Source organism: Hesperophylax consimilis, chromosome 27, assembly GCF_061612785.1.
Source record: "Hesperophylax consimilis isolate HC1 chromosome 27, BYU_Hcon_1.0, whole genome shotgun sequence".
In the NCBI taxonomy this organism is placed as follows: Eukaryota; Metazoa; Arthropoda; class Insecta; order Trichoptera; family Limnephilidae; genus Hesperophylax; species Hesperophylax consimilis.
In genome coordinates, this window is record NC_142862.1 from 13,378,930 (window position 1) to 13,406,441 (window position 27,512).

At 34.9% G+C, this 27,512-nt stretch overlaps 1 protein-coding gene across 2 annotated transcripts in view; it reads left to right on the forward strand.

Annotated features, from left to right (window-relative positions):
* The first annotated feature begins 1,292 nt into the window (after positions 1 to 1,292).
* atos (atos homolog atossa) overlaps positions 1,293 to 27,512 on the forward strand; it is a 140,416-nt gene continuing 114,196 nt past the window's right edge. For both annotated transcript variants that reach the window (XM_089647737.1, XM_089647736.1), the window contains exon 1: positions 1,293 to 1,506. Coding sequence is in view for 1 of the 2 variants with exons in the window: in XM_089647736.1 (XP_089503862.1) it covers positions 1,504 to 1,506 (3 nt within the window). In the remaining variant the exon portion in view is untranslated. The remainder of the gene's footprint in view (positions 1,507 to 27,512) is intronic.

Consider the following 27,512-nt stretch of genomic DNA (forward strand, 5'->3'; position numbering starts at 1 on the left):
ATCAAAATGTTAAACAGCAGGGCTGGTGTATTTATATGCATAAGTATAAATTAAAGAAATCATCGGAAAATATTAAGAATTATAGGCCTGTGTCAAAACTGAAAATAACTGTTTTATTTTATATTCACCATCATTATTCACACGTATAAGTGCATGTTTCCTGTATGTATAACTTTAAAAACATTTTTTTTAAATATTGGGAAACCAAAAAATATCTTTGTTGATAATAAACAAGTGATCTGTCGCTTTCATCAAATATGTTATATGTCTGTGATTCAAAAGACCAAAAAAGATTAGTTATATTTTGGATTCAGTCAATACGTTTCATTCCCAGATACCTCAATATTAGAATCGGTAATGCCCTTTTTATGAAACAAATGGCGTCGATTTGTCCCTTTTTGTGTTTTCGATTTCGGCCTAGTACGTGCGTACTGTACGTATGCAGTAATATGATTAATTACGTCATTACTCAATATTAATTTCAAGTAATAATAATAATTAGACATGACGCTTTTCAGCTTTCCAGGCCTCGGGTATGCCTCGGGCATAAATAAACCACTCTGCCTCGGGCATAAATCAACTATCTAGCCTCGGTTGGTTTATTTATGCTCGAGGGACTCGAGCATCAGAAAGGGAACGAACGGAGCGAATTTCTTCGAAAACAAATTTTACTCTGTAGACTATCGAAGGTTCCTTAAGCATCTAATTTTATAAATCATAAACAAATCATGAAATTTATAGGAAAATTTATCATTATCCGTAGGTACATAATCTATACATATTTATAATACAAAGGTAATAATAATAATATAATAGCCTTTCACCTTGATAATGCAGAATAAAAATATTATTTCGATCAGCTGTTCACCATTACCGCCATCTGTAGAGTAAGTATCGAAGTCAATTCGCTCTGTTTTTGTGAACAGCTGGGTACCGTCCAATCAGGTAGCTTTACTCAAAATATCAATATAGTGTGGCGCACCTACGTCCCTCCATTTGACAGCACTTGAACATTTTGATAACAAAAGAAAAGTACTTTTCAGACACTCAAAACAAGTTATAAAACTGATCGGGATCGATATAAATATATCAAAATCATTTTTGAATTCGTGAAAACCATAAAGTTTGAAGTGTGATAGGAAAAGAGGCGATTTCAAGGTCAGATCATTCGTATGTTATTTAGTGAGGGAAAGAGACAGGCGCAGTGAGATGGAAAAAAATCGCCTGTCTTTGATAAGTGGGTGCGGTGATTTGTTAATTGATTATCCAATCAGAGAGCGAGTCTCCCAACCTCTCAACAGCTGACGGTCCAGTCCGTTTTTGTTCGCCGTTTAGTGCGGTCGCTGTCATTTCGGGAGAGCTCGAGTGTTGGACTCCTTTGTCTGGACAGACGGTGAAATAACGTGGAACAATGTCTCTGAAAAGGATAAGACGCGAATACAACAGTGTGATTTTATAGCGCAAGATATTTCCAGTGGATTTCAACGTCAACACCGCGGTGGAATGGTGAGCAAATTTATATTTTTGACCATTTAAACTTCGCTCTCCTGCGTTCGTAATTCTGCCTTGTTGTTGCTAAGGGCTCCGATACATAGGTATTACGGCTCCGCGGAGTAATGGTACACGCACCTGACACACTATTAGAAGAATATAAACTTGATTGAATCTCCACAACGCAAATTAAAACACTTATTGCATTAATATTTTATAACATCGTCGCCAGTGTCTCCACTTGGGAAATTTAATACTGATCGTTATGTTTTTCCTTGCAATCACGGAATTAATTAAACGTAAAAAATATTAGAAATTCTGCAAAACATTTAAATGTACTTTTCCTCGGTAGTTTACTGTGATTAGTGATTGTATTTCTGTGCTGAATGTTGTAATGGTGATGGAAGTTTGTTTGGCCCCACCGCTGTCCAGTCCCACTTTCTACGTTCTACTCCCAGAAACACGTGTAAGTTTATCATCGTGATAATTATGTATTAACAGCAATCTTGTATATGTTTTACAAACGCAGCTTTTGCGCAGTTTGTTAAATTAACATTCTGCACAAGGTTTTTTAAAATTATTATTATTGTTTTCATTTTGCATACAGACATGGCATAGCACGCTGTAATCATTATAAATTCACGCCACGCAATAAAACATAGTTTGGAATCAATTAAAACGAAACGTTTTTACTACTTTTTTATTTATTTTAACGATAAAATACAAATTTAATAATCCAACTTGAGTTTTTTTTATGAACATTGTTTGGCTATCTTTTTATGAAAACAACAATAACATTTTTTTAGTTCAAAACTTTTGACAATAACAATCAAAATGGCCCCCGCCCAACAGCTGATTCAATTTCCCGTAGAGGTTAATATAATATTGATTTTTCTGTACAATTAAAAGTGGGCAAAACATATCAGATTGAATGTCTCTCATCTCAGTGTTGAAAAAGGCTATACCGTGATGTAATTATAATTAATGTAATATTTTGAATCTTTGATGATCATTTTCTCCCTCAAGGACAGATTGGAGACGTTATAATAATATGTAAAATCACATGCACGAGTGCAAGTAATGTAAAGAATATTATTTATACATATAAATCATGATACTAGACTTACAGGTAAATAGATGAGGAGTGCAAGTAATATTAAAAAAGTTCGTAATATAAATTATGGTATTAGACTCGTACAAAAGTGTAAAACAGTTTACAGGTAAATAGATGGTGAGTGCTAGTAATATAGACTCATATTATAGTGTAAAATAATCAGGATAATGTTTTATGAACACACCTCACTAGGAGAACTTGTCCTGAGGTTTTCGCATGTTTCTGATTGAGTGTTATTGTATTATTATTAAGCTAGTATCGGCTAAACTAAATCATAATAGTATATAGACATAGTAGCATATACCTATGTATATATTTTCACAATTATAGTTATTGACTAGTATGTATTGTGTAGGAACATTTTTTTTGCTGTAGGTACGTTAATCGTCATTTCTCGATTATAGTAAATGTGTATATTAAAGATTTAATACCAATTTAAATGTATTATATATTTTATTACGGACAGAACCTCTGAGTTTCGCACAAATCGAAAATTCAAAACCCGTAGACAAAGAAATATTCAACCATAGATAACAAGATAGAAAGTCCATCGATTTAACATAAAGACCACAGGTACTGTCACCACACCACACCATAGTACATATAGGCACATATAATAATATCACCAGAGATGTGCAAAATGGGTACCCAAAACCATTTGAAATGCAAAATGGAAATGGGTCAAAACTTTTCCATTTGAAAATGCAAAATGCAAAATGGGTTTTAGAAAAGCATTTCAAATGCAAAATGCAAAATACCTATTTTCAAAATGCATTGAAAATGCAAAATGGTTTCTCAGGTCAAACAATTAAAATAATTATAGAATTTTTAAACAATTTTGTCGTTTAATAATGGACATCAATGTAGAACAAACATATTACATGATAGTAAATCCAAAAACACCACGACTACAGTTATGAAACCACAAAAAATTTGCGCGGGACTAATGTTGCCAACGTAAAAACATAGAAACTGCTATCTAACATTTAATATTACAGCGTCATGGCCCCATGTTCAGTACCTATTTGAATCAGTATTTTTTGTAATGGTATCACTTACAAAAAATACTGATTCAAATTGCCAGGGCTCCTACCAGGGAGCAACTTGACAAATGTAAATTATCTCTCATAGCGAGGATATTTGCGGCTTATGAAAAAAAGATGAGTGGAGATAGTAGGAAGAATGTTGCGAAAAAGCATTTAAAATGGAAAATGCATTGAGAAAGGCATTTAAAATGCAAAATGCAAAATGGTTTTTAGAAAAGCATTTAAAATGCAAAATGGAAAATACCCATTTTGCATTTTGCATTTCCATTTGAAATGGATTTATTTGAAATAAAGCACATCTCTGAATATCACGACGACCTCCGTGGTCGAGAGGTAAGACTCTCGACTAGCAATCCGGAGGTAGCGGGTTGAAATCCCGGCGTGCGCAAGTAATTTTAAAAATTTTCTGATTGATTAATTTGTGTTTTCACAATTTATTAATATTAAAATAATAGTATATTTGCGGCACGTTCCACAGTAGAAGATACTCTCAGTATCGCCCTGGTGTAGGGTATTCGGAATTGAAACGTTGCTTGAAATGGCTTTAGCCGTGTTTGGTGACTAGATCTGAATAGTCAGGTTCTTCCTCACCTTCATTTACCTCATCTCCTCCTCCTCCCTACTACTATCAGCCTCGGAACATACTTTAATTGGGGATGCCTTAGTCTCAGTGGGTCCAGCTGCGCAGTTGTAACTTGTGCTCTTTCCATACTAAAAAAAAAGAATACCTTTCTCACCAATGTAAAAATAATGAAATACGTTCTTTCTCATGCTGTGTAAAAACTGCCTATTCAAATATAGAATGCGTTCTTTCTCATATTTACATATTTATAAAAAAACATTCAAAATGCTGGAATGCGTTCTTTCTCATATTTACATATTTATAAAAAAAAACATTCAAAATGCTGGAATGCGTTCTTTCTCATATTTACATATTTATAAAAAAACATTCAAAATGCTGGAATGCGTTCTTTCTCATATTTACATATTTATAAAAAAAACATTCAAAATGCTGGAATGCGTTCTTTCTCATATTTACATATTTATAAAAAAACATTCAAAATGCTGGAATGCGTTCTTTCTCATATTTACATATTTATAAAAAAAATATTCAAAATTTTGGAATGCGTTCTTTCTCACACTAGTGTATACTAAAGGGTTGTTCCGACCTTTTAATACCACCATTATGTCATCTCTTCAATGTTTGCCTAAAAAACGGGATTCTCCCAGACATCTGGAGATTAACTAAAATAACCCCTATCTACAAGAAGGGAGACAAACGCGATATCCGGAATTATCGACCAGTTGCCGTTCTATGTTCCATCATGAAAATATTCGAGAAAATTCTACATAAATATATACTTAATCACGTTAATCCAATTCTTGATGACCGTCAATATGGTTTTAGACCCCAGATGTCAGTAACATCAAACCTCTTATGCATCTCAGATTTCTTATCACAAACTCTCGACAATCGGGGACAGGTGGATGTTGCTTATTTCGACCTGGAAAAAGCATTCGACAAGGTTGACATCGACATTCTTCTAAATAAGCTAGCTTCATTTGGTTTTTCCAAAAGACTACTCTGTTTTTTTGCTTCATATTTTCGAAATCGTAGACAGTTTGTTTATTATAAGGGTTCCAGTTCTTTGGAATTCACAGTTTTTTCTGGAGTTCCTCAGGGGTCTATCCTTGGACCACTTCTGTTTCTGATTTTTATCAACGATATTGGTTCAGTCATCACACATTCGCTGTATTTACTATTTGCAGATGACTTGAAACTATATCGTTCAATAAAAAACCATCTTGACTGTATTCTCCTTCAACGTGACATTGACTGCGTCTCAAACTGGGCCAAAATAAATGGCTTGAACTTCAGTACACCCAAGTGCAATATCGTCTCGTATACAAGATCAAAGAAACCGCATGTATTTGAATATACAATCAATGAAATTATTCTCCAACACCTAAATCAAATCAAAGATCTAGGAGTTATTTACGACAGCAAACTAACCTTTCACCAACACATCGATGATTTAATAAGCAGAGGATACAGGCTTCTCGGCTTCGTAATTAGAAACTCATATCCGTTTCGTAACACAAAAACACTGACGTTATTATATAACACACTAGTCCTAAGTGTACTTGAATCAAACTCGATCATCTGGGCTCCACATGAATTAACATACACTTTACGCATTGAAAGAGTCCATAAAAATTTTTTAAGGTTTTTATTCTCGCGGCTCTATGGACGTTACCCTTGGCTTTACCCATCGATTTATATATTAGGCATGACCAATTACCACTCCCTAGAGACACGTAGAGGTATTGCTTTGCTTAAATATTTTTTCCAACTAATAAACGGTCACTTATCTAATAATGAGATTCTGGCCCAATTAAATTTTTTTGTACCAGAGTCTCACTCTCGAGGACGTCATCACAATCTTCTATATAGTAGAGCAAGCCGCACTAATTTATTAATGAACTCACCTGTGGGGAGAGCTACGTGCTTTTTGAATGCGGTAGATAAGAAATTAGATTTATTTTTTGTGTCCTATAGCGCATTTGCGAGATTTTTGGCATTGCATATACACTGCATAAATGGTACAATTATAACGTCTTAGGCTTTATTACCTGTAATTGTTATAAATAAATGTACAAATTATATATAAATAAATAAATAAATAAATAAATAAATAAATAAAACTATTTGAATTCATGGAATAGTAGGTACCTCCTTTCTCACACTAATGTCAAAATTATTTGAATTCATGGAATAATAGTAGGTACCTCATTTCTCACACTAATGTAGAAACTATTTGAATTCATGGAATAGTAGGTACCCATTTTCTCACACCTGTGTAAATATATTAAAAATTATGGAAAACGTTATTTTGCATTGAGTAGAAATTATTGAATATATACAAGTTCTTTCTTATACCAGTGTAAAAACATTCAAAATTGTGGAATAAGAACGTTCTCTTGAAATTCCTGTTAGGGCAGGTACCTAGCTCCGATCCCTGCCTCTCAGTAGGGCTACGAAAAATCGTTATTTTCTCTTCTTTGTTCGTTGGCATTGAGCAGGGCCCATTTGGACCTTGTACCTAGGTCTGTTGACTTGTCCTTCGTGACCATTTTGACCTATTAAATTAATGCAAATTATCTTTTTTGTAAACTAAACTTTTCTTGTTATTGTAAGAAATGAGCTATTTAAAAATGTATATTACGAAGTATAAATGAAATGAATATTTATGTAAATTCGAACAATAATAGTTGTAGAATCTTCCTTTTATTATAATGAATTATATCCTTTTTTGAAAGTTCCTCATAACTCACCTGTTGTGAGAAAGAGAAATATAGGCCCTTTTCCTCACAACGTTGCCAAATTCTAGCCGGTCTTTTACATGGATTTTAAAAACAGAATATATCTAGTGAGCTATCGAAAATTACACACAAAAATTAGCGTGATATGACAGTAAACTGATTAACTGAATATAAAAACAATATTAGTAAAACATGTAACAGTAACATAAAATAATTTAGAAACTAGAACAATATTATATATATTATACAAATCGCTAAAATTACATTACCAACGCTACTCTAATTTGTAGAATTCAACAAAGTGCTTGTATAGATTACGCTTAATTCTTTAAATGGAGTCAATGAATATATCAAAAGTATCTACCCCCAAACTTGTTGCCCAGATCATGCATCCGATTGGTTAGTGAGTGTGTCTGATAGTTGGCTGTCTATGTATTGCAGAAGAATGCTATATTTTGTCTTGTATTCCTAGTCGGCAGATGGAATTTAATAGTGGAAAAGATGGCAGGGCTCTCAATTAAGTTGTTAATGACTCTGTGTACATGGTTCCTATCAAACCATAACGGACAGGAGAGCTCCTGTGAGGTGTGAGAGAAAATAAATATATTTTAAATAAATATATTATAATAATTTTCTGTCCTTGTTGCCCCTGAGTTAGCTAAATGAAATTGTTTTAGACTATTCAGCACAAAGAAAGCATTTCATTGTCATACGTTATAACTCGTAACTGTATGTATACCCATTGATTTAAATTACATTATTTTATGACCAGGTTTATCACCGCCGCGTTAATCATATCAATCCAAATAAAACAAATAGCACAAGTACCTACGACATGGCTAAATCTGATGATTAGTCAGTGCTGAAAAATACTTCCAAGTCACCATTGTGATGGGACCTTCAAATCTTACGCCCTATTTTATGTAAATCTATCTGTAAAATTGTGATAGAATGCAAACAAAATAAATTTAAAAAAAAAAACTATGCGAAAATTGTTAGATTATTAAAAAAATATCCAATTATATGGTGTCAGGAGAAACTATGATGTGCAAGTGAATTAGATAAATTGGGGACACCATGGCACGATCAAGTTAATCAAATACTGGGTAGGTCTTGTAAGAATGCAACAGAAGAGAGTACCAACATATTAGATGATTTAAGAATGCAAATTATGTGGCGGTTCACCCTTCCTGCCTAACCCTGCGAGGAAATGACGTGATAGTTAGTTATATACAAATCATTATGTAAATAGAAGTTAGTTATAATTTCTGAGTGGTTGCGAGAATTGTGCAGATATCCGCTATTACAAAGTCGCCTCATGGGATGCACATATTGCACAATAACCTTTTTTATTTATTATTTATTATCCAGTAAATTAACATACATTTTTTTGGTATAATCCACCTCACTAGGCTGAACCTGTTCCGATGTGGCGGGAGTAGATAATGCGAATTTACATAGAATCAGAGATATAAATAAAAGGATATATACAAAATATAAATAAAAAAAAACATAAATAATGAAAATACAAATAAATGAATGTGAACAAAAGAGAAAATACAGACGTGGAGTGTGCTATAATTTATAGTATTGTAGATGTTATCTGTCCGCAGTATACAATGCCTGCGTGAATTTTGTGTCTTATATTTACACTTGTTGCCAGGTCTTTAAGGTTAAACGCACAGACATAGGAATTAATAGACGAGAAGCTAATGGCGAGGGGTAAAATCAACTGTTGAAGAACGAAGGGAGTAAGGCTGACTGTGATTCGTCAATAAATCAATCTGACAGTAAATAGGCATCTCGCATTATAATATCACCATTTAGTTCTTAAAAGTAAAATCTGCTTTTGAATGAATAGACATTTCTACATAGGAGCGCAAATTACACGCCACGTTATGAACTAATTTGCGAAGTCCAAATTCGGCAAAGTAAGGCAGCTTCTATTTTCAGAGTCGTAGTTAGTTTCAGAGTATTTAGTTAAGACACTTTTACAAATGTCTCATAATTTACTTACCCCAGTAAACAACGATGAGCACACTTGAGAATCGCTACATTGAGATGTGATAGTATATGTTTCTAAAACTGATCCATATAATACGGTGTGAATAAGCTTAAAATAAAGTAAAATAATGCTTACTTATGGAATGTAATACGACAATTGGGTTTATTCTCTTTTTCACATCTATTTTTACAAGTTTTCATATCACAAGTCAACATTTTGCCGTTTTATTTCGTAAAATGAACCGATGATGCCTCGACCATAGTTCGCACAAGAATGATGACGTCACGTTTTCAAATTTCACTTGAGGCCATATGCGAGCCCAGCCGGCTCAATGGAACCGGTATGGGGAGTGGGGATAATACGCTTTTAATCACTTAGGGCAGGTCTACTAATATTCATATGTCTATGGTTAAACGCAACGCTCGTTGTATTCTACGTGTTCACAGATGGCGTTAATTAATTAATTTAGTTTAAATATGCCTTTGCAAGGTATTGCTTTACAATATTAAGACAAATCATTTGTTTGCGCCCGTATATACGCAATATGAATATGAATCAATAGTTTAGTTCGTTTAAAGACTTAATTCCTTCGAGAAAGGCACACAAATACAATATTTTACCGATGATTCAATCCAATATTGTATTTGTATGCCTTTCTCGATAGACTTGAGTTTTTATATGGACAAAACTATTTATTCATATTCATATTGCGTATATGAGGGCGCAAACAAATAATTTGTCTTAATACTGTAAAGCAATACCTTGCAAAAGCGTATTTAAACAAAATTAATTAATTAACGCCATCTGTGAACACGTAGAATACAACGAGCGTTGCGTTTAACCTTAATATCTTTTTCAATTAAATTGAAAATTTTGGAGCCAGATTTTGAAAATGTCTTAATCCATAGGTGGTATTTATCTTCGGGGTCTTGTGTTGATGTCTGTTTCTTGTTTCGTAATTGTGTTGTGCAGTATGATGGTTAAGTTTGTCTTTTTGGTAATATAAAGTTATCATTTTTATGTATGTTGGTACGGTAAAGTCCTTAAATAACTGTATTGTCGAGAATCTGTAAGGTTTTTTGGTGATAACTTTAATTAAGACTTTTTGCGCTTTGACAAGAGGGTCCTTATTAGTTTTAGCAGCACCATCCCAACCAATCATACCGTGAGTGATAATTGATTGGGCTAATTCGTAATATATTGTTTTTAGAGTCTTCGTTTACATTATGTTTCGTATGTTCTTAAAGAAATATTTAATTGATCAAATAACACAGGGTGTTATGGGACGTACTTGACTGACTCTAAAACAGTGGTTCCTGACATTATTTGGAGTAAAATAAATGAAATTTTTTTCTCCGGTGACTTTTTGACGTTTTTTCCCCAAATTTTGGTTCAAAACATTTTTTTAAATTATTCTACTTGTCACTAGTTACTCGGCCGAGTAACTTCCAACCCCTCACATAGACCCTAGCTGTACTCCTACTGATTTTCTATGTTTTTTTGTTACATTTTTTATTCCAAATAATGTCAGGAAACACTGGTTAATAGTAATGCAAAATCATGTGTTTTTGGTTTGAAAATTTGGTCGCCTAGAAATGTTTCAGATGCTTTAATTAAATACTGCGAGTAGAATACATCTTGGCCTTTGAAATAATCTAGTATTTTTTAGATAAGTCTTTTTGTAAGCCCAGAAAAAAATAATGTATAAGGCCTATGAAAACTGCTTTAAAGTTCAAAATCTTCTACTTACGAACCCATTTTCGGTTATGATTTTATTGTATAATGTGGAAAATTAAGTTATTTATAAAATGATCGAAATTTTTTTAATATTCATGCTTGAACATACATAAAATAAAATAAAAGGCACTTTTTGGCCATGTTTTTTTCTTGCATAAATCAAAACAGGCGAATGGTGTTAAGCGGAAATTTAAAACTTATCGCCATTTATGTAAGGGTTGTTATTGATAGCGGCTCAATTTAAAATATTACACGACGTAGTGCATCGCCTTAAAGTAAGTCAAGTACGTGCCTTAACACCCTGTATATTATTATCAAAATAATTAACCGTTTCGTTCAGATTCTCCAGATGTTTTTTTATCAATTTGACTTTGGCATCATCGTTAAATTTGATTATGTATTCATTATTTTAAGACTGTCATAATCTGCCTAGAGTAGGTACTTCAAGGCCACATGTAAATAATTATTATCAACTTACGCTGAATTACTGTTACATATTTTATCTTCTATCACACGGTACATATTATTTTTTGACACAAATTTTACATTGATATAACGCTATGTAATCCTCAAACCTTCGCCTATTATTATTATATTTAAAAAAAACGATGCAATTACAAAAAGGGTTGGATTGAATCACCGATACAATATATTTACTTGTATGCCTTTCTTGAGAGAATTGAGTTTTAATACGGACCAATCTATTTATTGATATTTATATTCCGTATGTAATCGGTTTTGTAAAGCAACCGGCCAATAATTATATAATAATAGAATTTGAATAGAACCTTCACACATCTTCAAAATCAACTTTGATAAATTGTTCAAATTCCGTGAAACAACCCGTCCTTAATATTTTGAGGCATAACTTGCAAAAAGTGTTCTTTCCTTAAATTATAAAATTAGCGCCATCTATGAACGAGCAGTTAATTTAATAAATGAAATAATTAACACATGATTTTAAGTTTACCCAACGCACACGAATTTCAAGATTTATGAGACGATGCATGAATGTGAATGAAGCAAGGAGTGTGTCAAGATAGAGTTGTTTGGCGGTCTATCATCTCTGCCTACCCCTGCGGTGAAACGACTCGATAGTTAGTTTGCTTAGCTATTTCACGATTTTCGACTCTACTTCAAGAGCTGAACAAGAAACAGAACTGAGTGGTAGTTACTCTCAGTATCGCCCTGCTAAAGGACCACCTTTCAGAATCAAAACGTAGCTGAAAATAGGCTAAAGCCATTAGTTTTCACTTCCCAACCTTTCTCCTCCCCACATTCCTCTTCATAAAATACCACAATTGCAAAAGGTTTGAATCCCTCATCAATCTAAAAATATTTTCCATCCCTAGCCAAGGACATGTCCCTAATATACCCATCCCCCTCATGGCCTTTGCAATAGCTACACGGCTATCTCACTCGCTCCACTACATGTACACTAAAGAACCAAGGATAATGAACGAGAATCGGCCCACAGAACTTAAAATGTAATGCATTTTTACTTGCATCCACGGACATTGATTTTTTGTTTTCCGGGTTTTTTCACCTGTAAAAATATTTTATCTTTGCGCTTCGTATTTTTATCTTTTTGAGAGATTGGAACTGATAAAGATAGTGAACGTCATAACTGATAAAAAAATATGGCGCCTTACTGTCTGAGACTGGCGGGAATACTAGTATTTAAAATAAAATTATTTTGTATAATTTCTAATACTTGCGTCCCATCCTAAATTCCATGTACACATCGCATGATATAACCTTCGCGGTCTGCCAACAGTGCCAACTACTACCGGTACTTTATCAGCAAATTTACTGAAGCCAATTATGAAGTTTTAAAGTTAAGGCGATGCACTACGTCGTGCAATATTCTAAATTGAGCCGCTATCAATAACAACCCTTGCGTAGATGGCGATAAGGTTTGAATTCCCGCTTAGCACCATCCGCCTGTTTTGATTTATGCAAGAAAAAAACATGGCCAAAAAGTGCTTTTTATTTTATTTTGTGGATGTTCAGGCATAAATATTTAAATTTTTTTCGATCATTTTATAGATAACTTAATTTGCCACCTTATACAATAAAATCATCACCGAAAATGGGGTCGTAAGTAGGAGATTTTGAACTTTAAAGCAGTTTTTATAGGCCTTATACATTATTTTTTTCTGGGCTTATAAAAAGACTTATCTAAAAAATACTCGATTATTTCAAAGGCCAAGATGTATTCTACTCGCAGTATTTAATTAAAGCATCTGAAACATTTCTAGGCGACCAAATTTTCAAACCAAAAACACATGATTTTGCATTACTACGTATGGCATCGCCTTAAAACGGTGTCATAACGACGATACCATTAAGTTGAAGGAACCAAAGCGTTCAGATGATAATCTACATAGATTAAAAAAAATATGTGTGTATTATATCTATTTTATCATATACTTTATCTGTGTGAAAACCGCACGAGAGGCCCAATAGCTTCCGGCTGTCGACTGTCCGGAGCCGGTGGGATTATGGCATCCACAATAATTAGGGTATGTTGTGGGGCTAATTGAAGTGGCGAGGGGAGGAAGATTGAGAATTGCCTGGCTATTATAATCTGACCACTTCACATGGCTACAACCATTTCAAGTGACGTTTCAATTTTGAATGATGGTATGTATTTAGTCGAGTATAACATTAAATAATTCAAATTTATAAAATATATTACTTTCAAATACAACAATAATTTTGAATATACACTTGAAACTCTGCAGCAAAGGCAAGTATTAGCTTACTCAATATTTATTCACAGAATTATAAACCATAACATCGACTGTACCGAACTTCTGTCCCTTATTAATTAACATACCTTTGAGACATACTTGACAGTGCTATTACACACGCTTAATTATAAAACAAATGCAGCATCTAATTCACCAATTAACCGAGCTCTAAATGATATTTGTCTAACTAAACTCAAACATTGACATTTTTTTCAGATTCACTGCCCAAATTCAAACGTGGTATCATGTCAATAATTTAAACTGTTCAATGCGCATACATACAGACACACACACACAAACATTCACTTGTACAATACACACACACACACCTATATACTAATCACGTCACCTGGTAATTAAGGAATAAACATACCACCTAGCAGACATTACAAGGAAACAAATCATAGGTACCCAACATGAAGTATCTTATTCCTGTATATTGTTTCATCTCTGTAAATCATGTACTGTTTGTTTCTATAATAAAAAAAAATAATTTTAAAAAATCTGCCCTTTCATAGATGGCGATAATTTATTTATATATAATATTTGTATGCCTTTCTTGAAAAATCTTAAAGTAGGGTTTAAAAGCTTCACGTTCTCACACAGTTATGAACTAAGACGGATCTATTGAATTCAGAGCTAAACTCCAAACTTCTCTCAGAAATTAATTCAAGGATTTTGAAGAAATTTTCTGGTATTGTTCAGCGCGCCTTTGAGGTGGTATTTTACACAAATGGTGTTATAAAATTGTATTATTACAATCGCCATAGTCTCACACAGTGGCGGCTCGTGACTTGTGGGTGTACTAGAGTGCTAATATTATTAAAAATGGCATTTCTGATGATGTTGTAGCTGAAAACGATGTTTTATTTTTTTTTATAAATCGATTTTTCGTATGAAGATTTTCAGGAATTTCAGTTTAGCCGCGCGCCGCACTGATCTCCTGAAAATCTTCATACAACAAAATAATTTGAAAAAAAAAATAGTTTTCAGCTACAACAACATTAATAACGCTATTTTTGTAATATTAGCACTCTAGTAACCCGAAAGTCACGAGCCGGGCGATGGAACTCTCATGCGATGTCACATTCAAAATATATCTTGTCATTGTTTAGTTATATTCCAAACTATCTATAACGTCAGTCTCAGTCTGTCTGTGCAGATAGAAAAACAATAGCGCGTTTTGTTTTACGTCCAACAAATGGCGCCGTTTTACCTGTCACAGGTGACATCTGTATATATAAAAACACACGCGTATTCGAATGCAACGATGTGTCAAAATTTCAAAGCAATCGGTCAAGAACTTTCGGAGATTTAAGATTTTGAACGAACGAACAATTACTTTTTTTATTTATATAGATAGATGTGTCTTTTTCACGACTCGAAAATTCTGGACTGTACAAAATATACCTCTCTTATTAGGTGGGTTCTTAATGATTGTATAGGTGTATCATCTCGTCAGCAACTTCTAGCAGATGTAAGCACAGTACTATCACCTGCAAAAGGAACTTCATGATAATAATTTTTCGGCATTTCCAACATTACTTATAAAATCGCTTACTTTTTCGAGAAGAGAGAATTTTTCGCGGTGCATTATTTGGTAACCCTTTGTTACGTTAATATTCATTGATAGTCTCTTCCATCGGAGGTTAGCTTTCATCAGGGCAATCTTCCACCCGCGACGACAAGAGTCACAACTGTCCGGAGTACTGATTATTGATGTTCATCCGGGAATATTCCCCAACCTAATATAAATTCCCCAGAATCGGGATAGTTTTTTAAAAGAAAGTCATTCTAAATGACTTAACTTTTTTGATAAAAATGTATTATGTTTAAAGATTTAATAACAGGAAAATTAGTTTTACTATAACTCCAAAGATGACGGAGTTATGAGCATTCAAAGTGAAATTGGGTATAAAGTATACATGACGTCACATGAGACACAATTCAGTACGATTCATAATACGTCAGTTATCGTATGCACCTTGCCATCACATGCTTGTCGGCTTGATGGCTTATATCCTTGGACTAATCTTGGTGTTTTCTGGAAAATCTTAAATTTCTTTACTTGACTTGCTCTAATTGATGAATTGACACATTTTGTATGTAACTATAATTATTTTATCGATAATCTATGCAGTTTAAAAAAAATGTTCTGCTGCTGCTAAATAATATCTTTAGATAATTATATTATGTATCACTGTAACTCTCGTGTCTCTTGTCTCTTGTGTCTTGTGTCTCCTGGTATTATTTGTCATTTTACTGAACTTATGTATAATTTTATATTATTATTGTTTGGTTTTTAAATTGTACGTAACCTGTATTTAATTGCATTTTTACATGTATGTTATTTCTAGATTTTTGCCTGTAACTTAACTTTAGTTTTTTTGACTGGATAGTTGTAACGTAAGTGAGAACATCTGTAAAAACCCAGTATAAATCAATAAGTAAGTAACATGAAATTTCGTTATACGAGATAATCTCATGGGTATTTCACAATTTAAATGAAAATTCCCGCTATATTCCCAAAAATATATTCCCCGTTCGAAGATATTCCCCAAAATATATTCCCTTTTACCCATCACTAGTCCGGAATCAGTGGGACTATTATATCGCCAATTGGGGTGTATCCTTGATACTATTCGGTATTTGCCCAAAATTGTAAAAGTTCTGTACTTGACGTGCTCTAATTAATAGGACACATTTGTAAGTGTCATAAATTTTCGTTATACGAGCTAACCTCATGGGGATTTCACCATTTAAATTAATAAAAATCCCGCAATATTCCTCAAAATATATTCCCGCTTACCCATCACTATTCCGGAATCAGTGTGACTATTATATCACCAATTGGGGTGTATCCTCGATAATATTCGGTACTTGCCCAAAATTGTAAAAGTTCCTTACTTGACGTGCTCTAATTAATATGACACATTTTTGTCATGAAATTTCGTTATACGAGCTAACCTCATGGGGATTTCACCATTTAAATAAAAAATTCCCGCAATATTCCTCAAAATATATTCCCGTTTACCCAACACTATTTCGGAGTCAGTGGGATTATTACATCGCCAATTGGTGTGTATCCTTGGTAATATTCGGTACTTGCCCAAAATTGTAAAAGTTCCTTACTTGACGTGCTCTAATTAATATGACACATTTTTGTTATGAAATTTCGTTATACGAGCTAACCTCATGGGGATTTCACCATTTAAATAAAAATTCCCGCAATATTCCTCAAAATATATTCCCGTTTACCCAACACTATTTCGGAGTCAGTGGGACTATTACATCGCCAATTGGTGTGTATCCTTGGTACCTTGGTAACGCTTCTAAATGGCTTCCGATGTATTATAATACTACTGAGTATTTAATTTGAACGGAATTATAACCGAATCCATTGCTCTAAAAATTCTGCAGGCAGAAGTAGTCAATGTGTCCGCGTTGTTATGTTTGCGTATTTTCGGGTAAAACAGAGAAACCTGGCTAGCCGCCAAAACAGAGCCAGTCTGTTTGGTTTGGACTTAGAACTTACTTACTATATCTGAGCTCTGAACAAAGATGCTATGCAGATATCTCGGAATGAGATAGATAAACCTCCAACCGAGAGAACTCCCGTTTTACTTAAGGATATGGATTTGTCTTTAAAATTATTAACGACTTTAACTTCGATTCCAGTTCTCTGATTTTTCTCGATTACCATTCTTTTTTACGCTAATACCGCACACGAGTCCCAACTGCTCCAACCGCCTGGAGCCAGTGATACTACAGCATCCCCAATTGGGGTATCTTGTGAGGTTGACGGTAGTGGAGTGAGGAAGGAGATGTTGAAGAGGGCGGTGGGGAAGTACCTATTAACAGATATAAGAAGCAACTTTTCAATTCTGAAAGGTGATCTTACACCAGGGCGATACTGAGAGTATATTCCACTCTGTAACGTGCCGCAAATAAACCTTATATTATTTTAAATGATTAAATTGTGAAGTAACACAAATCAACTAATTAAATTTTCTTGTACACGTCGGAATTTGAACCCTCGACTTAAACCCACCCGCAACCTCCGAATTGCTAGTCGGGAACCTTACTCCTTGTCCACGGAGACCGTTATAACTTCATAGGGAATTGTCCTTAAGGCGAAGGTTAATGCCAAATCACTATTTTGATTAATCTTTATAAGGAATTGGTGTACATTATGAAAACCAAAAAATATGCTTTAGATAAATTGAAGGTTTTCCTATCGATTAGCTTGAGTAGAATACAAATAAAATAATAAATTACTCAATACAAAATATAAATGTAAACTACTAAAAAAAAAATTTTCAATAGAAATGTATGAACCAAAGATATTAGAAGAACGATATGTGCTATGCGCAGTTCGTACTGAGCGGAATTGTTTTGCCCAGTGTCGCCGGTTTTGTTCACCAATACTACTGCACACCTTCGCTTGCGCTGAGGTATCCGCACTAATACATAGAACATATTTCTGTGCGTACACGTCCCGATACCGTTCAAAGTACCCTAATTAGGTAGTACTCCGGCTACGGTCCGGCGGCCAACATAGCATATCTCGTCCTTCTAATATCTTTGGTATGAACGCATAAAGGAAAATTTTTAAAACTTTAAAAAAATACAGTATTATAGCTAAGATTATCTGTGACAGTTTCACTTGATTAACTTTTTTGCTTTCTTATAAAATTATTTACAAAATAAATAAAAAACAGTTTTTTGCATGAAATCGAGCGTTTCTAGACTCCGTTTGTCAAGCGATTTTAATGCCTATTACCTACGATATAAGGTATACTAAGAATATACACATTTTTGGCTTGTAGCTTCCTTTTAACCTTAAAATTAGCGACGTTTTCGCTGTCGTCCGAGAGTACAGGGGGCGGATTCCCGTTCTTCATTCTTGGCCAGGGAATTTGACTACCTGTAAAATATAAAATATCCATTATGGAAGGACTCAGCATCTACAATAGGCTATTGCGTTTAGCGTGTTCTTGGCTCTTCGTGAGCGCAGGACAGCGACGAGTGGAGCAGCCTCGTTGTTCAGTGTGGGTCACATCCGCAACTATAAAGAAGACGCCGTATTGTGCTACGTATACATACGCGAGCCGAACCTCAACTGATGAGAAAGGAACGAACAAACCGCAAATGGAGCGACAAACTGCTTGCAGTTGCTTCGTTCTTTTCCCGACTTCCGTTCTGTGCGTGTTTCCTAGACGTTATGAGTAAGCTGTTCGCAAGAAACGCGATGATTTCATAAAATGCGAATGTTGTGAAATATTTAAATTGATTTCAAACTGTGACGTCATTATTATACAGAACGTAGTAGTTATTCGTGCTTGTAGATTGAACTGGCGGCCTTGGTGGCGTAAATGCAGGTATATAATATACATCGCTTGTATATATGTATAATGTAAATTTTTGGAAATATATAATATACATCGCTTGTATATATAATATACATTGTTGGAAATATATAATATACATCGCTTGGATCATAATGAAGAGTTCTTTTTGGATGTTTTATTCTTAAAGTATTTATAAGTAATAAAAATATAGAGCAATGTCTTTTTAACAATTTAATAAATATTTCAATGTGGTATCGAAGAAAATTTTAGCATTTACCTAGAAATTCCAGGTAGGTGTGCAAATTTAGTGACACCAGAGCTCACCGATCAGTAGTGTTAAACGACAAAGCTAGCTTAATGTATTATTTGTGTTAACCTAAAAATTTCAGGCGTGCAAATTTAGTGACACTAGAGCTCACCTTTCCAAGAGTTTTTACTGCTCAGAGTGCTCATTCATCTGATTAAGATAATTTCCATAATATCTTAGAATCCATTAGAATCCATTAGAATCCATTAGAAATACGCCAAATTAAAATGTTTTCTGTTAAAAAATGTACACTATAAGTAGGTACTTTATCCCTTGTCTGAATTCCACTTACGTTCTATGTATTTGAATTAATTGAACGCAGGACGCACAGACAAACAAAATGAGTATTTTTGGTGATACAAGCACCGCCTTCATTTCCTTTCAGGAATTAAATGTTAAAATAAAACAATAACAAAAAAACCACAGGACATCGACCCGGAAAAAGACATCACACCGAAATATTCCGAAAGGTGTATTTTTATAATCCTTTTTTCGGACGCAGTACAGTTACAAAATTCGTGTTGTGACCTGCGCACTTCTGATTCTAGCTTACTGCGCAGACCTGTGCCGAGGGACTCGTTGCCTCGGGAGTGTGCTACACACCAGTGTTGCCAGATTATAAAAAAATCAACCCGTGAAAAACGATGTTTTATACATCAATTTTTATTAATAGACTATTCAAATTTATATATATTTTTTTTGTTTGACTGACGATTGAACCTTCCTCCTGACTGACTAAAATTAGTGAACCGCGCTATCATAAATTGGGTTCCTAATATAATACATAACTCAACACAGTGACAATTCAACACACCTTTAAAAAGTGATATAAAGTCGTCAAAAACGATGAAAAAAAATAATTTTTTAACCTAATCTAACCTAACCTACTTAACCCAGTTAATAAAGGTTTTTTTCATCACTTTCCATGACTTTATATAACTTTTTAAATATGTGATGAATTATAATTTTGATGATTTATCCGGTCACCCATAAATAGATGACACCTAGATTTATTTCGGATATGAAAATGTAAGTAAATTTTTATAATGTCAATTTTCGAGATATGACGAGTTCCAGCTCGATCGGATGACGGGTAGTGGGTTAATTTCCACTTCCAAGATTTCACTTCATAATTCATCTATTCAAGAAAACAAAATCTAAATTCAAACAGATGTATTTAAAACATCGATATTTAGGATCGCGAATGATTGAATGCTGTAGAAATGAGATCCTTGAGGAGTATGTGTGGTAAAACCATGTATGATCGTGTGAGAAATGTGAAATGAGATCCGCAAAGAGTGCAAGACTGATGTAAGCGTAATGAATAAGATTAAGAAAGGAACGACGAAAGGAGAATATATGACGCAAATGTGAATGGTAGAAGAAGTCGGGGACGCCCGAGGAAGACAAAGCACGACCAAGTGAATCAGATAATTGAGTCGGCCCATGTCAAGAGTCAGAATAATAGAAGAGTATGTATGACACGATGTATGAATGAGGCAAGAAGTGTGTGCCAAGACCAAGTTGTTTGGCGGTCCGTCCTCTCTGTCTATTCCATGCGGGGAAACGGTGTGATGGTTAGTTAGTTAGTCAGATAAAACAGCGGGACAGTAAAATAAAATGCCCAGTTCAATATTTGGAAATGTTCATTTCTTCGTTATCATTCATAAATGACAATACAAACTGTAAAACGACTATTCCAGCACCGCCAACGCCGAGTACCTGCACTGCGCACGTATGCATTCATCACGTTCAGACTTTCTTTTTTTATGAAAAATAGCTGTCACTCTCGGGACAGTTAGTTTTTGCGAAAATCGGTACACCCCTCAAAAATCGGTAAGTCTGGCAACACTGACGCACACGTACATACATTACACACATGTATTGTTAGTATTAGTGTATTATAAATACGTATATGTAATGATGTACACGCCGACACGTGCAACGAAATCCGCGAGTACTTATTTGTTTCGTGGCTATTGTTTTATCGTTTGGTCTCGCGTACATGTATTATTTTATTATGCTTATAGTATTCGTAACCAAGTTCTTACGTAAAAGGATCAATCAGTGTTTTTCGCTTATTTTATCTGTACCCGAGAAGTATACGGTTGCAAATCCAAAGCCGAAAAAATTTCCACTAATATTTTGATAGATAATTGAAAGAAATATTGTTTTTCGGCTCTCAGGAACATTTGTGTTTTGAAATTGCATCCGTATGCTTCTCGGGTACAGTTATTAAAATGCATAATAGGTAACTACACAAGATTGGTGTCAGTATCTACGCATCGAAGCAACTTATTTTTTATCCTCATTTGAGTGGTGGGGAATATCGGCGTTACATTATGTTTGAGTAAAGGGAAATAATTCAAGATCAGTGGCGGCTCTTGTACGGAGGTCATTTGATCAATGACAAAAAAATGCGTTAACAAACTACCTGTTTATTAATTTAGTTTTAATATTCGCTGCGATTCTCAATCGTAATATCGGGTTCCAGTGCCATTTAGCGCCAAGTGTTTTAGAGCCATCTAGCGCCATGATTGTATGTATCTGCCGTGGGGTCACTTTAGGTTTTGTTTCACGCAAACTATCTCCTTTCTTTCTCTTTGTTATACAGACTAGTGATGGGAATAATCGAAATATTTATATAATCGATTTTTTTTAACCGAAACATCAAAAGAATCGAATGATCAATTCGAATGAATTGCTCGGAGTGCGGGAGCAATAGCTACGGACAGGGGCAAAATTTTTTCTGTCGGGGGGGGGGGGGGGGGGGGGTAGGATTCGTAAATAGAAACTCGAATATCAAGACTATTCCTATCGTTTGCATATTTAAAAATTGTTTGCATATTCCGGTTGTAATTTATTTTCATTAGTATGGCAATATTTTTGGTAAGCAGGTACTAGCGAAATTTCAATCACTAATTTTCATTCATGGCAATGATTCCCTTGTTGTCTGCTAGCAACATTAGTATTATTCCTGTTAGCCACGACTTTCGATGACGTTTCAAAACGATTGTCTCGGAGTTGCATTCGAATTAATTCTGACAATAAATCGAGATATTTCGAATGGTAAAAAAGATCGAGTAAACCATCGATGATTCATCGATTCCGCCCATCGCTAATACAGACAAAGGAGGTTAAGACCATCGTGTCTGACTCGTGCTTAGTATATATCGAATACAGCAATTTATCGCAATACAGCAATCTTGACTTTTCTACCCTACTATACAAAACTCATTTTGAAGTTCAATCTTTCGTATACTGTCGTGAAAAGGTTAATTTTTAATATTTCTGATGAATGAAGAAGTCGGTACTATTCCACGTCCCACGAAGACTTAACACAATCGAATGAATCTAATAATTATGTCACACCAAGAGTCAATGCAGGAGAGCCATGATGATTAATTTGTGAAAAAACTATGAAGATAAGATTTGCTATTATTTGCCCTGATGAAGGAGTGGCTGCTACGAAATCGGTCGGCCTTTAAACTAAAGATAAATGCTAGTTTAATATCTTATCTTCTTCCTCTTGTCCTATTGGTCTCCTGGCGTCCCTGTCCTTCGCTACTTCGGTTGTCGCCCCATTTTAAACAATGATATATGTCCTAATCAGAGATGTGCAAAATGTGTACCCAAAACCATTTGAAATGCAAAATGGAAATGGGTCAAAACTTTTCTATTTGAAAATGCAAAATGGTTTTTAGAAAAGCATTTCAAATGCAAAATACCTATTTTCAAAATGCATTGAAAATGCAAAATGGTTTCTCAGGTCAAACAATCAAAATAATTATAGAATTTTTTCATTTAATAATGGACATCAATGTAGAACAAACATATTACATGATGGTAAATCCAAAAACACCATGACCACAAAAAAATTGCGCAGGCTAATGTTGCCAACGTAAAAACATAGAAACTGCTATCTAACATTTAATATTACAGCGTCATGGCCCCATGTTCAGTATTTAAATCAGTATTTTTTGTAATGGTATCACTCAATTGCCAGGGCTCCTACCAGGGTGCAACTTGACAAATGTAAATTATCTCTCATAGCGAGGTTGAGGACCGACTGATATTTGGGGCTTATGAAAAAAAGATGAGTGGAGATAATAGGAAGAATGTTGCAAAAAAGCATTTTAAATAGAAAATGCATTGAGAAAAGCATTTAAAATGCAAAATGGTTTTTAGAAAAGCATTTAAAATGCAAAATGGAAAATACCCATTTTGCATTTCCATTTGAAATGGATTTATTTGAAATAAAGCACATCTCTGGTCCTAATATATTAACCACATTTGTCTTTCTTTTTCTTAACTATAACAAAATTATAAAGGGTTTTATGAGACGTACCTGACTTAACCAGTGATTCCTTAGGTTATTTTATTTTATTTATTTATTTGCAAAAACAGTATAAACCAGTACATTACAATATCGGTAATTAAAAATTACAAAAAAGTGAATAACAAATACATTTACAAGTAGGACAAATTTCAAATGTAGGTTTACAATGTTATGTCTTAAATAATAATATTTCACTTTAAAATACGTTGTAGGACATATGGAAAATATCCACATTTCCTGCGAGGCAGTTAATTAACCTAGTGATTGTTCCTAAGGGCATCACCATTGGTAAGTTAGTTCTGCACTTAGGAAGAATCAGAAGCCTGTGTTGGCGGCCTCGCGCAAAATTATCCGGGACATTTCCTATTTTCATTATATTTTAGCCAGAATGTCTGGTATTGATACTAAACCGTTTAGAAGCTTATACGCCATCAGGAGTAATGCAACATCCCTTCTGGAACTAAGGCTGCATTCACCCAGCATTCCCGAGATAAATGCTGTTGGAAACAGCCACGGGTAAAAACCAAACACTCTCATATTGAGGTATCGTAAAAAATTAGTTTGTATCTTCTCGACCATTAGTATATAGACAGTGTCCTCTGGCCCCCATACCTGAGATCCACTCTCGAGAATGCTACGCACTAAGCTAAAAATAACTATTTGAAGTAAAAAAAAATGCAGATGACATTTTGGTCTCCGGTGATTTTCAACTAATAGTTAGGTTCGTGTTGGTTAATCAGCTGGGTGACCAGTGACGACATGATTTTTGTTGTCTTCAAATAATGCCAGGTTAAGTCAGGTACGTCTGCATAACTCTTTTGTGTCCAATGCGCTGATTGAACTCTAAATCACTACGAGTGAAAGGTTCGCAATCAATTAGCTCACACCCAATTATTATTACTTTCATATGCGGACTCTCAATTTCTCAGATAATGTACGAATTAGATGAAGCAGATTCTACCATTCTATGGTTCTCTCCACAATATTATATAATATATTATGTTTCTTTCAAGCCAATGACCTGGCAGTAAAAAAGGACCCCGAAGGTAATTGTATATTCGTTTCAGTGATTAAATAATAATTCTCGGTATTGGTTATGTCTATGAACTTTGTAAGTAATCATTTTTTCGCATGAACTTTGAAAGCAGTTAATCGTTTTGTTATTTCTTCAATAATCGCGAATTCACTTTGTGGCGTAAGTTTAATTTAATGAAACTGAAACATTGTGTACATGCGTAGAAAAATTAGTTTTGCTAATTTATAAAAAATATTCTTCAATAGTTGTAAAATTACTGCGGTGTCATTTTGATTATATAAATGAAAACTTTGTTTACACCACTTTTAATTAATAATAATCTACGTGTTTCAAATTTTAATCATCCTGACGAAGAAGCCATTGGCTTTGAAACATGTAGATTATTATTTATTAAAAGTGGCGTAAACGAAGTGTATGTTATATATTTTAAGAATTTCTTCAAATTATTCGTAATCCGGTTAAAAACGAGAGTACAGGCCCTTAACGAATGAATTAACAGATTTCCTGATAAACTTTGAGTAAATTACAAATGTATTATCACGATGTCAGATCTATAATAGAGGACGTGTTTGTTCAATCCATAGATAATATAAAAAAAGGAAATATTCCGTGGGAGCATGCCGACTGCCACCGGGCCACGACCAAACTGCACGGACTATCAAAGCCGCTATCCAATAAAAGTTATGCGTTTGGTGTGTAGGTAACAAAGGCGGGGCGCCGCTGTGCATAGTTGCTATTTGCAGTAGTATGGGTGAACGATCGCAGCTAGCGCATTGTGTGCGCGGTTTTATAGCTAGGGTTGCCATCCATCGCGATATATCGGGCCGTTACCGTTATCAAGCCCTAACCTAAAATAGTGCGGTTTTGTATGAATGCCAATGAACTGGCTGCCATCTTGTTTTTGTATTGTTAATGCGATTTTAATGACTTTTTGGTATTTGATGAAACAGCAATGGGTTACATCATTTAAAAATGTAAGTAGGCTTGGGCATTTTTCATACATCTTCCCCCTTCACTGCTTCAAAATGTTCTCAAATAACACCGTCCAGAGCATTTTAGGTTCATGCTTTCACATTTACGTCTTCCCATTCGCCCATTTCGGATCTTCGTACTTCTTGCACTTCAATTTTCTAACTCGCCGATAGCTGTTGCGCCTGTTTCATCTGCTTATTTTGGGATTTTGATAAATGAATTTGAGATTTATTTTTAGCATGTAATTCCCCCCCCCCGTCCCGGCGAGACCCTATCCACTTATGGCAACCCTATTCATGGCCCATATCGCTTGTTTCTATTATCTATAGTCAGGTAAAATGCGAAATGCGTACCATATCAAAACCACCTAGATCAACGGACTGTTTAAGCATGTTTTAGTTATTTAAAAAAGGGGTTCTTATATACGTACAGGGTGTATCGGCACTAACCCGACAAACTTTAACCAGCTATTCCTTAGCACATTTGGAGTAAAAAATGTTATGGGCACTTTGCTGTCCGGTAGCATTTTTTTTCAATTAAAAACAAAAATTAAAAATATCCACACTCCATCACTGTCATTGGCATTGCTTTTCGTGTTCAACAGCTGTTATAAGCAAGTATGTCGAAAAGCGTCTTCGCTCTTTCGCACACACTAAATAATAATGAGACGAATGGTGCCGTGCCATTTCGTTGTGATTGTAAAAGCGCGCCAATATAGGTACACACGTACATTATTCAACGGAATTCGAATAAAATATTGCCAGATAGGTTTTCAAACTTTGACAAAGGATAAAACAGTGGTGACATGTGGTGAAAATATGAATAGTAAATTTTTTATTAAAAAAAAACGTTACCGGACAGCAAAGTGCACATAAGATTTTTTACTCCAAATATGCTAAGGAATAGCTGGTTAAAGTTTGTCGGGTACGTGCCGATACACCCTGTATAGTATATAAACATCATTGTGCTGCGCCTTTCGCAGCGTTTTTATCCCATCTAAGTTCATATTCATACATACAACATATTTGTATCTGTATATGTTTCTGTGTACGAAATTGTACGTCAGTTCAAGGTGCTCCTCCCATTGCGGAATTAGTTTTCTAAATTACTCCCACATCTTGGAGACTCATTATTATTCTTTGTGTCATCTGGACACCACGAGGCGAACACGTGGAACACACCTACTGTACCTTTTATCTGTCTGATTTTATTTTTATATCGGAGGACAAAGGATGTATGAAAATTATTTTGAAGTAGAACCACAATATTAGGTCACAATTGTATAAACATAATATATATTATATATTTATATCACCTTTTATGAAGGCATGCAATTCTTTTTAAACAAGTGCACCGCTGCCCCGACGATAGCGTAATCAACAGTATTTTATAGATTTAGGCTAAGGACTCACGGAGCGATTTTTACCCGCGCCCGCCGCGGTTGCGGGCCCGCAGCCTCTGTAGAATGCAGATATTCATGTAAAAAATTAAAGCACATTTCACGACGCGTTTTACGCCCGCGGCGTGTGCGATTGTTTGCGGGGCCCGCTGCTCCCGCGGTCATCTTGTACCGGCGGCGCGGCCGCGGACCCGCGGCCGCGGCGGGTTGCCCCCGCGCGCTCTGCGATCGGTTGGCGGTCGAGTTGTGGAACTCAAGTCTTGCAACCGCCCGTCTTGCGATAATCAACCGCCAAGATTGCGGGCGATAACCGCGACCGCGGCGGCTGCGTCACCGCAAAAAAGAGCGGTCTCGTGAGTTTTGGAAATAAAACTCCATTCCGCCACCGCAGCGGGCGCGGGTAAAAATCGCTCCGTGAGTCCTTAGCCTTAGGACGGGTTGTTCCGGACAATTTGAACAATTCTTTAAATTTCAACGTTCATTTTCGGGTTCTGTGAAAGTCATTCAAGATACACGGTTTTCCAATAAGAGGTGTTATTTTGAATAGCCCGCTATTTCGGTAGATGTTACTTTTGAAGCTGTCATTTTTTCACATTTGACAAGTAGAAACTACGCCATTAATACAAATGGAACGA